This window comes from Mesoplodon mirus, assembly GCF_964341445.2.
Source record: "Mesoplodon mirus genome assembly, chromosome: 15".
Taxonomy (NCBI): domain Eukaryota; kingdom Metazoa; phylum Chordata; class Mammalia; order Artiodactyla; family Ziphiidae; genus Mesoplodon; species Mesoplodon mirus.
This window is the reverse complement of record NC_138991.1, coordinates 63,029,206-63,044,974: the sequence shown is the minus strand read 5'-3', so window position 1 is coordinate 63,044,974 and position 15,769 is coordinate 63,029,206. Positions and strand designations below refer to the sequence as shown.

Here is a 15,769-nt window from a genome sequence, read left to right as displayed (position 1 = left end):
CACTCTGACCAAAAGCATGTTAGAATTCGGCTGTGGAGTGCACAGAAATCAGGTGAGGAGACTGGCGCTGGTTCCAGAGAGAAGTGTCGACTTTTAAAACAACACACAACTTAAAAGTTGTCGGTCAAGTTTATTCATTGTCTTACTGAGGACTACAGCTGGGGAGACAGCCTCTCAGATAGCTCTGAGAAACTGTTCTGAAGAAATTAGGAGGGGGATATATGTGATTTTGACGAAGGGGTATGCAGCACGCCCCTCTGTAGAAGGTTACTGCTATTCACAAGGAACAGATGTTTCAGTAATGCTTTTAGTGCTTTTCCAAGTATGGGACGATGCAAGAATTTGGGTTCATAAAATTTTCTCCTTAAAATATCTCACTCTCTGAAGGCCTGCTCTGCCAGTTTTCCCAGAGCACAGAGTGCCTCATTCCTGATCTTCGCCCTGAATTCCTTTCGGGTTGTGTTGAAGGTGACTGCAATGGCTAACGACTCAAGCCTTGCAGAACTGGACAGGCAGCGACACTCTTTAGTTGGCAGAAGACACTCTACCCAGGGCAAGTGAGAAGCTCAAAGCGTCCCTTTCGACAAGTTAAGAGACAAACAGGGCGAGCCCATAGCTTCGCGTTGCCAAAGTAAGGTTAGGGCCCAGGAGGTAGCGCCGGGCTCCTTCTCCCGTCACCAGTGCGAGATTCGGGCTGGCCCCCTACAGTCCCACCCACGTAACCTTCCCGCTGGTGCGGAGGGAGAGACCAGAGGAGCCGCTCCGCAGACGCTCTCACCCGCCCCGCTCGGCTTCTGCAGAGGCCTCCTCTCGTTGGGTGGCGAAGGTGGGCCGGGAGCCTGGCCGAGCGCGTGGCCGAGCAGCCGCCGGGTCCCCCGCCCACTACGGCCGCTCCAGGAACATGCAGCTCTGCCGCCGGAAGAGGGCGACGGAAGTAAGCGTAGGACTTTCGATTCCCAGCCTTGTGGGCCGCTCTAGCGCGTCCCGTCTCGTTGGTGTTTCCGCCGGCTTGCGCGGCTGATGGCCGAGTGCCACAAGGTCTCTCCCAGGCCTCGCAAAGCTTTCTGGGAGCCTTACTCCACGCGTTCTCAGCTTCAACCCCCGCTCCAGACGGCGGCCCACGCAGGGCTTTGGTGGCCTGCGTGGCCGGAGGTATAGCCGTCGTGGAGCAAAGACTGGAAGGGAAGATGACGTCTAATGCCGTCTCCCGGGAGCTGTGCTGGAGTTTTCTTCTGACTTCCGGCGAGCAAAAGATTTTACCTCCATTATTAAACGGCCGAAGTCACTCATTAACCCCTTCCAATCCTTCCACACGATGTCACATCTCATTGACATCTCAAACTACTAAAGTGTAAAAAAAAATTTTTAAGTTCACTTCATTGTCATCATCATAAAAAAGCATTTATTAGATGCCAAATTGCACATCAGACAGTAATCACTGCCCAGTGAGAGCTTGAACTGTAGAGCTAAGACTGATGAGAATACACCAAAAACTGTAAAATCCAAGCATTAAACAAACAGCACAAGTGCCTCCAACAAACATATTACTTCTAAGGTATCCAAAGGAACTAGAGATTGCAGCATATTCTCAGGTTTATATAACTATATTTATATCATATCCCCACACTCCCTAGATTGTTAATACAAGGAAGGGTGTCAAAAAAATAAGACAAAACACCTGCAGTCAGACGGGCTGTGAAAAGATGGATAATGGTCATCCTGATATCAATAGCTCTAGCTACAAAACTAAAACAGATGAATATAAACACTTCTAATGAAGATTAGTTACTTTTTAAACAGATGTCCAAGCAAAAACACTTTCCAACGGAAATCCTATAGGCTTAACAAGTTTAATGAACACTTTCAAATAGACTCTTTATTCAGATAAACTACAACCTGCTTAGTACACATATGCAGTAAACTGGCAGATTACTTTGAGCAAAATCTGCAGTATCAGATTGTATGACATGCTGCAGTCATCAGAACAATGCCACTTAATTATATGGAATCACAGGAGTCAAAGACTCAGAACAGTATTTGCTGTGAAATGTCACTTGTTTTTAGTTTTAACTCCCTGAATTACTGGGTTAGTCATTTTCTGTGTTAAATGCAGGGATGTGAATAGACTATTACCTACTGCAACAACACTGTAAACAAAACTATTTTGAGTTCAACTCCTTCAAGAATAACAATTAAATTCCACAGTTTCTTTAATTACAAAATGTAAACTGTTAACATCTGCATGCTATTGGAATAATGCTGTTTCATCAATGATGTATGTTAGAGAACCTGATAGTTCAGCAATCACATTAAGGACTTTAATACACATTTTCATCACTGCATCAACAACAAAACCAAAGAAATTTGTTCAACAATTGAATTCTTCAGTACAAAGTTTTCACTCTGCCTGTGTCAACATCCATGATGCAAAATGTTGTGAACCAACTGTTCCTAGCAATAAACTCCTGCATTTAGTTTTTCATCCCTATATTAACTTTCATCCAAGTATTCATTGAAAGTAACATGGTAGGCTAATGATGTCTCTGAATTAATGACCATCTGTGGAATCTGTCAGTTAACACTGTAAACAGAGGGTGAAAAAGCCATCTGCATAAAACCAGCATGGGTCTCACTGATGGATACTGACCGCTTCCTTCAATTCCTTGGGCTCAGAGCAGCTCGAATTACATCCAGCAAATGGATTTAGGTGCAAGTGCACAATAAAGCAACAACTGAAAAGATGCCTCTTTCACAGTAGCTGACACTCAGGGATATTTTTTCCCCCGCATAACAATCATTAACAATATTACACCAAAAAGGCATTTTAATTATACTCATGTATATATTAATGTCTTTGTAAAAGATATTTTTCTAATCTCTTATGGAGGTTTGGCCTAATCTTCCAAAATCTAGAAAATAAAAATGTAAAAACTGAAGTTAATTGTGAAGGAAACCTCATCTGGAAAGGTAATTTCCCATGCTGAATGCAGAACATCATTTATGGTATGAATTTTCACCTTCCCCTGTATTTTCTTAGGAGCAAAGGAAAGGATGACAGCTTCCATGTTTCAGGCCAGTGCCACTCTGTCCAAATGCCTTCTAAAATAGTCTTCTCTACTTCTTTCTGCAGCAACTCTGCTACTAGGAACCTCTTTCCCAATTTCATCCTCGACCCTGCAACTCTTCAGTTAACTGAAATATGGGAGCCCCTACTATGTGCCAATGGCACATTGTGCCAGCTGCTCCCACGGAAGGCAGAAGCAGGAAAGCAGGGAGGCAGTACTTTCTGATATTTAGCAAAGGTCTTTATATCCCAGAGCTGGCTGATAAGAAACCTAACTGGAGACCATCTTTCTACACAATTCTAAACACCTCAGACAGAGAGACTTGCTGAAGAAGAACCTATAGGAGACCTCGCTTTTTTATTTGAGACCCCAAAGGCCTGGCAGACTGGTGTCCTGTATCCTAAGAGCGGAGACATCGGAAAAAATGAGCCAAGTGTGACCTTGACATACAGAGCACAGGGTCTCAACTGTGGATCTGCAAACAAGAAGCAAAAGAAGAATGAGGAAAAGGGGGAAAGGAGTGGATGACCTGGGTTAGGGCTATTGGTTTCCCTTTTCCTCACCAACAGAATCTTCCTGCCTCTAATCAGTGTTAAGAGCTTACAGCAGTAGCCAGCACCTTTTTGTACATTCAGTTCTAAACCTGCTGTTCAGTACAAAGACCCTACCTTCCAGGTACTACTTTCCTCCAATTAGTCCTAAAGAGGCCTATTATTACTCCTGAGGTTTCCCAGTGATAATACCATTTTAGTAAATGCCATACTTTTATACCATTTATATAGAATAAGACAATTCTCACATCCCAATCAAAAACCCCTTTAAATGCTGCTTTGCTGATAGGTACACAATTTTGCTTTAAAGAGAAATTCCACATGAACGTAACATTTACAAGATCCCCTGGTTCTTTAACATTAATAACCATTCCATTTAACAATATTTTGCTCCAGTATTTACATGTAACAGCAGTATCTAAAGACCTATATATTTTCAAGTATTTTGATTAAGCTCTAACAATTTTCTATATGTATCTTTCTTTGGATATGAGGAAGAAAAGCTTTTTTCTTAAACCAAACTCAACTAAAACCTAAACTCAACTCAAACTAAACTAAAACTATACTCTGTAGAGTTTGCAATCTGATTATAGGGATGGAGTTTGAACCTCAAGTCCCAAACAGTCTCTCAGTTGCTTTGTAACCATACATGTAAGTCAGGCTTGGGATGGATTAAGGGAGTGAAGCACGTGCACAGGGTAGCCTCCATGATGGCCATCCTCACCCACCGATCTCAGTCTCCCAGCTGCCTGCAGTTTTAACATGTGGTGCGAATGCCAACATATAACGCAGTGTCGCCGAACACATGGCCTCTGACAGCAGAGACCAGAGGTTAAATGCCGGCTTCAGCACGTTGCTACTTTTGTGTCTTGGGAAATGTACTGATTGTACCCTCCATGGGCTCTACTTACTCATCTACAAAAGGAGGATAGTCCTTTTCTGTCAGATTTATTCTGAAGATTAAATTAAATAATATAACTGAAGTATTGAGCATGCACACTAAACAAGGGTTACTGTTATTCATAGTAAGGCAGCTAATGTGCTTTGGTAGAGACTTGGAGGTAAATCCTCTTAGAAACAAGTACCTTTCCATTGCTCAAGTCCAGGCACCAGAAAGGGCTGTAGTCAGATTGCTAAAATTCCTTCCAAACACTTGAATCACAAAGGCCAGTGCCATCAGATCTGAGAATGGATACTAACTTCACGGATACTAACAGCCATCTTGACACTAACTAGTCCAACCCATTTGGGAACACTTCATATGGAGGGAAAAAAGCTTCCAAACCCCTCCAGAAGTTCATATGTAAAACAATAATCTCATACAAACATTACATTCTGATTGTTACAGCAAAAAAAAAAAAAAAAAGTATAAAATAGATATAAAGGTACTTACTTTCCTAGATCTTAGGTCTGCAGAACTAGCAAACAATAAATAAATTTGCCTTCTAAAACTTACTTAGAAACCATGTAAACAAAATTAAAAGAACTCTAGCAATAACCTTCATTTTAGTGAAAACTGATTTTTTTTTTAATAAGTTCTGTATCTTTCTCCGGCTCATACAAATGGAATCTGGATAGTAACTGAGCTACTGGGTTACAATTCTGGCTTTGTTCAGTAGCTGTGACACTTACTATGCTTCCTTGATTATAAAACAGAAATCATGGTGCCTAAATCAAGGTTGTGGTCAAAATTAAATGATATATTACATGGAATGTGTGTAAAATGCTTAGCACAGTACCTGGCACATAAAGGGTAATTGTGCCCCAGTTTTCAGTATAAATATTGAGAAGCACGAGCATTAATGTAAACTTGCTATATTTACGTGGTGTTTTGCGCATGGGTTTGCTGATGGACAATGAGATGTGTTTTCAACCTGAAACTTTTCCCACACACGGTACATTTAAAAGGTTTGAGACTGTGTGGTTCTTCTGGTGGCATGCAAGCTCTGAGTCCGAAATAAAACTTTCTGCACAGGGTTTGCATTTATGGGGCCTTTCCCCTCTGTGAATGCTTTGATGGGAGATAAGCTCAGAGATACGAAGAAAGGTCATCGAACACTCAGGACACTTTAAGGGTTCGAATTTTAAGAACGAAAGCAAATTTTCCCCGCAGTCGTTGCAGTGTTCAGGGTTGTCCTCGTGGCCCTGCTCGGGGAGGGCCAAGTGCGAGGGCTGCCCTAAGTATTTCCTGCTCGGACTGCATGGGTGCTGGCTGGCTGACCCCGTGCCTTTTCTCAGGCAAAGCCAGATTTGTTTTCTGATCAAAATATTTACCACAGGCTTTTTTGGCAGCGTGGGTTTTCTGATGCTGTGCCAATCCTGGGAGCCACATGAAACCTCTTCCACATATGCCACAGGTGTAGGGTTTCTCCTTTACATGGATATTCATGTGCCGAGACAGATGTGAGTGCTGGCGGAAGCTGCTGCCGCACTCGGCACACTTATACGGTTTCTCGCCGGTGTGGATTCGCTGGTGGGTTCTTAAGCTGGCTCTGTGACTGAATATCTTCCCGCAGTCACCACATTTATACGTTTTCTCTCCTGAATGCATTTTCTGATGCAAAACAAGGTATGAACTATCACTGAAGCTTTGGTCACATTCAGGACACTTGTATGAATTTTTGGCTTCTTCCCCAGGAAATTCAAGAATTTCAGAAAGTGCTCTGGCTCCTAAACACTGAGATAGTTCTATCAAAGGGGTGTGGTTTTCAATGGTAACTAAAAGGCTTATGAACCTTCTCTTGCAAGCAGTTCTATTTGACATTTTCCTTTCAAGGTTTCCAACTCCATGCCCAGAGGATTTTTCTGGGTAGTAGACAAGGGGCACAGCAATGGAGTATTTTTCTAGGGCAAGCTCTTCAAGTCCCATAGATTCTAGCCTTAGCTTCTGATTAATCTCAATCTTGCCTTCTCCTCCTGTTGATAAAAACAAAACAAAGCAAAACATAAACACCCTCGATTAGTACTGGGGAAAGAACAAACTAGTTACACAGAGGACCAGGAAGCTGTAGGATGGCTGACAAAACTCAGGCCTGCCCAAAAGCATTGGTTTTTAATATTTTCCCAAATATTCTTAATTTATAAAGCCAATATATCAATCCAAAAGGGATCTTTCCTTCCAAAGCAACAGCCCTATGACTTCCCCAGCTCACTGCCTGGAAAGGGTTTCTGGGCTGCAGGGCAGTGTGTGGAAATCCAGTCTTCAGTGGTTTTTGCTGATTCGAAGAGACCAAGTTCAGGAATGCCAAGGCTGCTAGAATTTGACAGCAAAATACCAGAGAAGAGGCAGATGCCCAGGCAGAGACCTCTGGGCATCTAGATGGGGTCCCCTTAAGACTCTGGCTGCATACTAATCTGTAAATGCATCTGAGGAAGCTACCCCAGGTCAGGGAAAGAACCATCAAAAAGGAATAGAAAGAGCAATCTCCAGAATTCACATAATAGTTCAATAGTTCATGTTCCCACCAGCCAAAATGGAAAGACTCCCTACCACACAGAGCATCAGGCAGTATGCTTAGAAAGACACTGCCTTAGCAGCAGGCCAAATCAGCCCTAGACTAAAGATTGCTCTGAACACACCCTAACAAAGCAAAAAGCAAGCCTTGAAAGGATGATATTGATCCCAAGTAACTTACTGATAAATGAGCACCCTACCCCAAAGTCCAAAAATTGTTTTGAAAATACAGCAAAAGCCAGCATACAACAACATAAAACTCACAATGTCCAACATCCAATCAAAAATTACCAGGCATGTAAAGAAGCAGAAAAATATGACCCATAACTAGGAGCAAAATCAATCAACAAAAGCAGACCCAGAAATGACACAGATGATAAAACTAGTAGAAAGAATGTTTAAAGAGCTATTATAAATATGCTTCACATGTTCAAGAAGGTAGAGGAAAACAACACGATGAAGACAGAAGTAGAAAATATAAAATGTGAGTTCTGGGCAAGTTCAAACAGTCAACCCTAGTCAAGGATTTATCCTAGACTAGGATAAAATGACTAATGTTTCTACATTATAGTTCCTCTTAGGTGAGAAAGGCACACCATCCCCTTAAGATTAAAGCGATTTCCAACCTTTAGCAAATAATAGTAACCCATACTAATGGAGTTTCACAAGTAAAATTGTGAATTGACGGTAACAAATATCTGGAAAGATTATCAGGTCTTATGCAAAACCACAGTCACTGTATTAGACAGGATTTTTGCCTTTTTAAAAAAAATTTAATTTTTTATAAAATAAATTTATTTATTTTTATTTATTTATTTTTAGCTGCATTGGGTCTTTGCTGCTGCGCACGGGCTTCCTCTAGTTGCAAGAGCGGGCTTCCTCTAGTTGCAAGAGCGGAGGCTACTTTTCATTGTGGTGCGCGGGCTTCTCATTGTTGTGGCTTCTCTTTGTTGCGGAGCACGGGCTCTAGGCGTGCCGGCTTCAGTAGTTGTGGCTCGTGGGCTCTAGAGCACAGGCTCAGTAGTTGTGGCACACAGGCTTAGTTGCTCCATGGTATGTGGGATCTTCCCAGACCAGGGCTCGAACCCATGTCCCCTGCTTTGGCAGGTGGATTCTTAACCACTGCATCACCAGGGAAGTCCCTAATTTTTTTTTGCCCTGCTGCATGGCTTGCATGGGATCTTAGTTCCCTTTCCGGGGCTCCTGGCAGTGAAAGCACCGAGCCCTAACCACTGGACCGTCAGGGAATTGCCAATTTTTGCCTTTTAAGAATCAACTCACCCTTTGAAAACTGCACTCTTCTGCAAGTTCTTATCATGTCCGCATAAATCACTCAGGGATAGGTCCCACTCCCCCATACCAACATGTGGATGAGATATGCAATCCTAATCCTAGAAATGACCAAAGTTCAAAAATGCAGGAAAAACAACTTTGTTACCCATCAAGGCCATATCCTCCAAACACTCCTGTGGCGTGTCTCTGCTGCAGGACCTCTGGGCAGGGTGCAGACTCACACACTCCTCTTGCGAAAAATATACAGCCAGGTCCTCAAACAGCACTGGCCCCTGAAACAACATGAGAGCCCATCTCAGGACAAGAAGCTGGAAAGCTACCCCCTTACTCAGTCTGGGAAGGCTGAGAAGAGCTAGAAACATCAGAGGCAAGGGAGAAAAGGGCTTTGTGGAAAAGGTCCCTGAGTGCTGGCGAGGGGGTATGAATGGGTTCTGAGGGCTGGGGGTGGGGATTAGGAAGGAGAGAGTAAAAATGGACCACTGGAGGTAGTGGTATAAGGACCAAAACGGTAAACTGGGAGAAGTTCTAGAAGAGCCTATTAGAAAAGATGAGGGAACAACTCTCAGGGAACCATTAAGGAAACCATTACGTAGGGATGCTCTAAGGGAAAGGAGAAGACTGAGCAGCCCGGGAAGAATCATGACAGGACAGGAGGTCCATTGTTCTCCCAACATCCTTCCCTTTGCTAGTCCCTCTCCTTCTTCGTCACACTCATGGCTAAGCTCACTGCAGCATCATATCCAGGCCTATTCCTCCTTCCCTAAGTTTACCAAACTTATAAATCAATAGAGCTCTGGTGTGATTAAGAATCACCTGGGGTTTCTGTTTGTTTCTGTTTATTCAACAGGTGTGGAATGAAGCTTAGAAATCTGTTAAGTTTGAGCAGCATTCCAGAAAAACACTTTGAGGTACCCTGTAATAGCCTTCTCCAATGGGCCCTGCTCCCAGTTGGTGGTTCTAAAAGGAAGGCTCTGATAAGCCATTTCTCCTATATGCCTGGTAGGAACAAAGACAGCTTGGTGAAAGGGCTCTCTGGGGATCAGGGCCCCTCGCATCACGGGCATGCCTCACCCTCCTCCAAAAGAGGCCAGGCAGAGGCCAGAAAGGAGCGACCGGAACTTGGACCGAGAGAAGGGACCCGGTCTCACCTGGGCCCCGGTTGTAGAGTGTGTGGATGCCATCTTGAGGGGTGGTAGTGTCTTCAAGTCGCCACAGGGACTTCGGAACAGATCTGGGAAGGGAGAAAATAGTATTTGGAGGGGCCAAGCTCCTCCACGTACCCCCTCACATCCCCACGCCCTTTAAGACCTGAGCCTATGACTCCTCTCCCCGGCCCAGCCTCGTAAAGGCCGACTCCCGGGCCGGCCGGGCCCCACTTACGGCTCCGAGACTAAAGATCTCAGGAAGCCTCCCGCTAACCAGGCAAAAGCAACAGAAAGCGACGCCCAGCCGAGACTCGAGACCGAGAGACGCCGTTAGGCTCCCACGCTCCCATGCTCCCCTACGCTGGACCTGCCGGGAAAACCGCTGGATGCGGCGGGCCCCCGTGCTTTTACGCAGCTCTGCCTCTGATTGGCTAGCGTGGCCTAAGAGGGGGCAGTCCCTTTTAAGTGTTGACCAATAGGGCGCCTTAACGGAGAACCTCCCTCCCCCGGCTCACCCGGCATTCTGGGAGATGTAGTTTTCCCTCAGTTTTTCCAAGCATTTCCGGTTCCGCTGTCTGGGTCTCCCCCGTGAGCTCAGTGCCCACAGACCTGGTGAGGTGGAGCGATAGGGTGACCACGGAGGGACGTAATGTTTCAGGGAAGAAGGAAAGCAAGTAGACGGAGAGAATCCGGAACCTGAAGAGTATCGGTACTGAAATGTGGGTTCGGCCGGCAGTACCCTGTGGGTCCGAATCTTTGGTCCGGCCGAGGTGAGATGCCTGAGTGGCCAGGAATGCGGGTCCTAGTCTTAGCCTGAGTAGTCCGCTGTGTCTTGGGCGGACTGCGGGGCCATGGAATGTAAAGGGGCGTCTTCTGAGTGGACAGAGTTCAGGTCGGCGCAGGCCGGTTGCTTGTCTCCAACGCAGTGTATTCTAGGGGCATTGTGCCCGGCGACTGCAGCCCAACCGAGCCATATCAGGCTTGGAGCCACAGCGGACTTCAAGCGGTAGTAGAGCCATCGGATTGCTTCGCGGGACGTTGTAGGCCTCTTAATACCTCCCATTCGACCTGCCCCATTGCCACATATTTTCCACTTTACTGGCATTGGGTGCCGTGGTGTAGGGCTTTGGAATTAGAAAATTGAGCTGCTTCCGCAGCTCTGCCACTAATTGCTTGTGTCATTTTGGCCTATATACAACTTTACTTTCCTCAGCTGCAAAGAACTCAGAAGCCTCTCCTCAGAGGGTAGTTTCAAAGAAATTGTCAGTTTACAAAGGTGTCGGAAAAAACAAGTGTGATATTTACCTTAATAGAAAATTCTGAATACGTCTCAATATATTTTCTTATTCTTGTGCCAGGCATGTTCCTATACCTAAAAGGTCACTCAAGGAGTGGTTGCATATTAATTGAAACAATATTATCAGAGTTGACAAAATAAGTAATGGGATTTGGTGGAGTATCAGATAGGATAGTTTCAGCTGCAAGTAACAGAAAACCCAACAAAATGTTCAAAGGTAGGGCAGTTATAGGTTGATTAATTCAATGGCGTAATGACACCATCACGGTCCCAATACTTCCATATTTGTCCTCTGCCATCCTTAGCATGTTGGGGAAGATGGCAATGGAATCCACGTAATACATGCAGACAAGCATTGTGTCATGTACCAATCCTAAACCAATCATTATCAAGAGTAAAAAGACTAGCTACTGTATTGGTTTTCACCCATCATGGTTCACTTCCAGGGGACCCAGTCTCTCTTGACCATCTGCCTGCACAAAATCAGGGCTCTGTTGGAAAATAAAAAGAAGGACGAAGAATAGACAGGTTAACTAACCGTATCTGCCACAAGTGACATCTTGACAAGTAGAGCTAGGCCTTGTGGGGATGGGTCACAAAAGAGGTATCTGGGGGTCCCAGGAGGAAGGAAAAAGGTGCTGAAAGGACAGGTGGAAGAATGATAAGGACAAACTTTCCTACAGGTTAGACCAACCCAAAGTGTAAATGTTGAAGAAGAGCTAATGGCCTGGTACATGTTCACCATGTAATCACAGTGCTGTTCAAGTAGTCCTCTTTCCCCTCTTCCTTTGTACTTAATTTTATGGTATTCTTATGTCAGGGATATCTCATTTGGGGCTCAGATCCTCCTGATTTTGACCTGTGGCCCTTTCACCAAGAACAAGTGGCTCTAATGGCCCTTTACTTTGAATCCTGTTCTCCTTATTACAAAGAGATAAACCCAGTTTCCAATGACTAGAAGTTAAGCCTGTGGTATTAACTCACTGGGTAACCGGAGAGTTATCTTTGAAACAGGAGAGGAAACAAAATCTTCCCTAGGCCTTCTCACTACCAAAACTGAACACGTAGATCAAGAAAGAAGAAGCTTGAAAGCTTGATCTTGCTTAAAGGAAAGAGATGAGATACAAAGTCTATGATAGACCAAGATTGAAAGAATACGACTGAATTATATACCTAACTTGATTTTTTATTTATTTATTTATTTTTCTAACTTGATTTTTTTTTAAATTTATTTATTTATTTTTGCTGTGTTGGGTCTTCGTTTCTGTGCGAGGGCTTTCTCTAGTTGTGGCAAGTGGGGGCCACTCTTCATCGCGGTGCGCGGGCCTTTCACTATCGCGGCCTCTCTTGTTGCGGAGCACAGGCTCCAGACGCGCAGGCTCAGTAGCTGTGGCTCACGGGCCCAGTCGCTCCGCGGCATGTGGGACCTTCCCAGACCAGGGCTCGAACCCGTGTCCCCTGCATTAGCAGGCAGATTCTCAACCACTGCACCACCAGGGAAGCCCCTAACTTGATTTTTTTAAAATCAGAGGTGCTTGACCATATATCCATTAGAAGTTCAAGTGACAGATTTTAATCATCCAAACTTAAAAATTCGTCTACCACAACCCTTTGACAAGTTTCTTCATTTCAGCCCCTAACATACCAATAATAATAATAATCTGTATGTATTAAAATTCTTTCCATAGCCAAATATCTGCTTTCTCTCTGAAGATCACATCATCTTTTTTAAAATTAAAAGTAACTTTTTATTATTACAAAACAGTATATGTACATTTTAGAAAGTTAGAAAATACAGATAAAAAATAGAAGATAAATGCACCACATTCTTATCACCCAGACGTTATCACTATTTATTGTTAAGTATATATTTTTTCCTTGGTAATTTTAAACATGACTTCCAGAATGAATTACTCACTAGGTTTGGTGTTATTTTGGCCATGCTGCGCAGCTTGCGGGATCTTGGTTCCCAGACCAGGGGTCAGACCTGGTCCCCAGCAGTGAAAGTGCTGAGCCCTAACCACTGGGAAGCCAGGGAATTCCCAGGTTTGGTGTTTTTAACATTCCCAGATGGTACTGCTTTTTAGGGTTTATTACTTAAAAATAAGTATGTCTGTTGTTCTTATAGCAGGGGTCCCCAACCCCCAGGCCGTGGACCGGTACCAGTCCATGGCCTGTTAGGAACTGGGCCTCACAGCAGGAGGTGAGCAGGGGGCGAGCCAGCGAAGCTTTATCTGCCGCTCCACATCGCTCCCCATCGCTGGCATTATCGCCTGAACCATTCCCCAACACGCCCCCGCCACCGCTGTTCGTGGAAAAATTGTCTTCCGTGAAACCGGCGTCTGAGCCCAGAAAGGTTGGGGACCACTGCTTAGAGCCTTTAGTGTATCCTTCATGAGATTTTACTACCAATGGGAAGTTGACAAGTTCTTCTTACAGTGCACCAAAGGAGTCTAGACAAGCAAGAATAATCTTTTTTCCCGACTTCAGCAAGAGGCTTTTCTCATAAGTATCCAAAATGCCTGACTGAGCAGTTAGAAAGCTGGGTTCACTAGTTTGTCTCTAATTGGGGAATGATGGCTGTAGCTCATGCCTGCAGGTTTTACTTTCACCAAGAATAAGAGGCTCTCATGATTTGAAGCTAGGATCACCTCTAGCTGGGCAGGAGTTCCTTCATCAGAAAGAAGCTCAGGGCTCTAAAATGTACCCCCAGTACATTAATCCCATTACCAGAAAGTGGCTTTGCTCCATATCAACTCTAGCAGGATTCTTTTTTTTTTTTTTTTTTTTTTTTTTTCGGTATGCGGGCCTCTCACTGTTGTGGCCTCCCCCGTTGCGGAGCACAGGCTCCGGACGCGCAGGCCCAGCGGCCATGGCTCACGGGCCCAGCCGCTCCGCGGCATATGGGATCCTCCCAGACCGGGGCACGAACCCGTATCCCCTGCATCGGCAGGCGGACTCTCAACCACTGCGCCACCAGGGAGGCCCTCTAGCAGGATTCTTTTTCAGTCACTGAGGCCAGAGACACTTCCAAAGAAAGGTTCTAGATCTACTGATACTGATTAATTCTTGCAAATAGAAGCTGCAACCAGAGATTCCTGGAGGGTAATGAGATCTACAGAGAATGCAGGTTAAACACAGTGAGGACGGAGAAGAAATGATGGGTTGGATAGTAGGTTAGAGGACTATGTGCTCAGATAATTCATTTTCCCCAAAAAGGCCCATCAGATTGAGAATTCTGAGATCAGACTTGTCTGAGACACTTGGCCTGGGAGTTACAGAGATGGCGTGGCCAGGAGCAAAGTGATGGCCTGCCTCTTTCTCCCCTGCAGCATAAGAATGGCTGTACCTGGAGGGACGGGGGACTGAGCCAGCCGGAGTGCAGAGAAGAGTTCCAGGGAGTGAGTCAAAGCCTGCTGTGTCCTAAGCAAAAACTAAAAGAATACAGCAACACTAAACCTGCCCTAAAAGAAATAATTGAAAAGTCTTCCTTAAATAGAAAAGAGGCAAGGATCTATAGGAATGGGAAAATCACAATAGGAAAGGCAAACGTATAAAAGGACTGAAGATCACTTAAACAATCCAGTACATAGATTTAAAAAACAATCAAAGTTTTGTAAAAGTGATTATAACCACAATTAACAGCAAAAGGATAAACAAGATGTAAAAGCCTGCTCTGCCTTGCTGTGGATGATGCGCTCATAGTCAGAGGGAACCTACTCAAATGAAACCCATCTTGCTAGTCAACATTTAAAAAATTATTAATACTGAATAATAGAGAGGGTTTAGTGAGACAAAAGCTTTTACTTTGCTGGTTAGTTGGTAAGCAAGTATACTCAGTATACTCTTGTAAAGTAATTTGCCCCTATTGTATGCATTGTGCGGTTGAAAGCTATTCATACCATTTGACTCTGTAAATTTAATTCTAAAAATCTATGTTTTAACTGGGCATCTGATTTCATTAACTCTACTAAGAAATTCAAAATAACATTGGCTTAAACAAACAGAAATATATTTTTCTCCCACATACAGTCCAAGCTGGTCTGATAGCTATGCTCTGGAAAGTTGCTGGGGACCCAGGCTCCTTCTGCTTTGTGCTCCACTATCTTAGAGTGCTTCGTATCCTAAGCATGACTCTCACCCAGTATGGCTCAGTACCACACCTGCATTGCAGCCAACAGGAAGGAGAAAGGGAGGGCATGTCCCTTCCTTTTCAGGGTGGAACTTGGGAGGTTGCAACTATCACTTCTGTTCACATTCCATTAGCTAGATCTTAGTCACGTGGTCACATAACCACACCTAGCTCAAGGGAGGCTAGGAAGCATAGTATCACTCTGGTAGCCCACACCCAGCTAAAAAGCACAAGTTTTATTACAATGAGAAAGAAGGAGGAGGTAGACACTGGGCACAGCTGGCAATAATTGCCATGTTATCCTAAGGAAATATGTTGAATATGGAAAAAGATGAATGGAAATGGATGGGAAAACATGAAGGTCATTGCAGAATTATTTACAGTAGAGAAAAATTGGAGAAAAATGACCTAATTTCTAAGTATTTTTCCTCTCAGGAGGAAAGATTGCAGCCAATTAAAATTATATATAAAAGGAGTTTTTGATAACATGGGGAAATGCTTCCAATATGTTTTTTTTTCTTTATAAATTTATTTATTTATTTATCTTTGGCTGCTTTTGTTCTTCGGTGCTGAGCATGGCTTTCTCTAGTTGTGGCGAGTGGGGGCTACTCTTCGTTGCGGTGCGTGGGCTTCTCATTGCAGTGGCTTCTCTTGTTGCAGAGCATGGGCTCTAGGTGCGCGGGCTTCAGTAGTTGTGGCTCGTGGGCTCTAGAGCACAGGCTCAGTAGTTGTGGCGCACAGGCTTAGTTGCTCCATGGCATGTGGGATCTTCCCAGACCAGGGCTCGAACCCGTGTCCCCTGCATTGGCAGGCAGATTCTTAACCACTGCAC

At 44.3% G+C, this 15,769-nt stretch overlaps 1 protein-coding gene across 1 annotated transcript; it reads right to left on the bottom strand.

Annotated features, from left to right (window-relative positions):
• Positions 1 to 5,643: 5,643 nt before the first annotated feature.
• ZNF597 (zinc finger protein 597) lies at positions 5,644 to 9,871 on the bottom strand. Its single transcript, XM_082645234.1, has 4 exons — positions 9,744 to 9,871; positions 9,512 to 9,594; positions 8,509 to 8,635; positions 5,644 to 6,532 (listed from the first exon to the last, which is right to left on the bottom strand). Exons 2-4 carry the CDS (start codon positions 9,542 to 9,544, stop codon positions 5,742 to 5,744), a joined length of 951 nt encoding a protein of 316 aa, XP_082501360.1. The 5' UTR covers positions 9,545 to 9,594; positions 9,744 to 9,871; the 3' UTR covers positions 5,644 to 5,741.
• Between the last annotated feature and the right edge of the window lie 5,898 nt (positions 9,872 to 15,769).

Bases quoted from the DNA above. Each gene is read 5' to 3' on its own strand.
- ZNF597 (XM_082645234.1), bottom strand. From the start codon at position 9,544: ATGGCATCCACACACTCTACAACCGGGGCCCAG. The intron at 8,636-9,511 runs GTGAGACCGGGT...ATGTTGTTTCAG, and splicing joins ACTCTACAACCGGGGCCCAG to GGGCCAGTGCTGTTTGAGGA. The intron at 6,533-8,508 runs GTAACAAAGTTG...TTTTATCAACAG, and splicing joins GGAGGATATGGCCTTGATGG to GAGGAGAAGGCAAGATTGAG.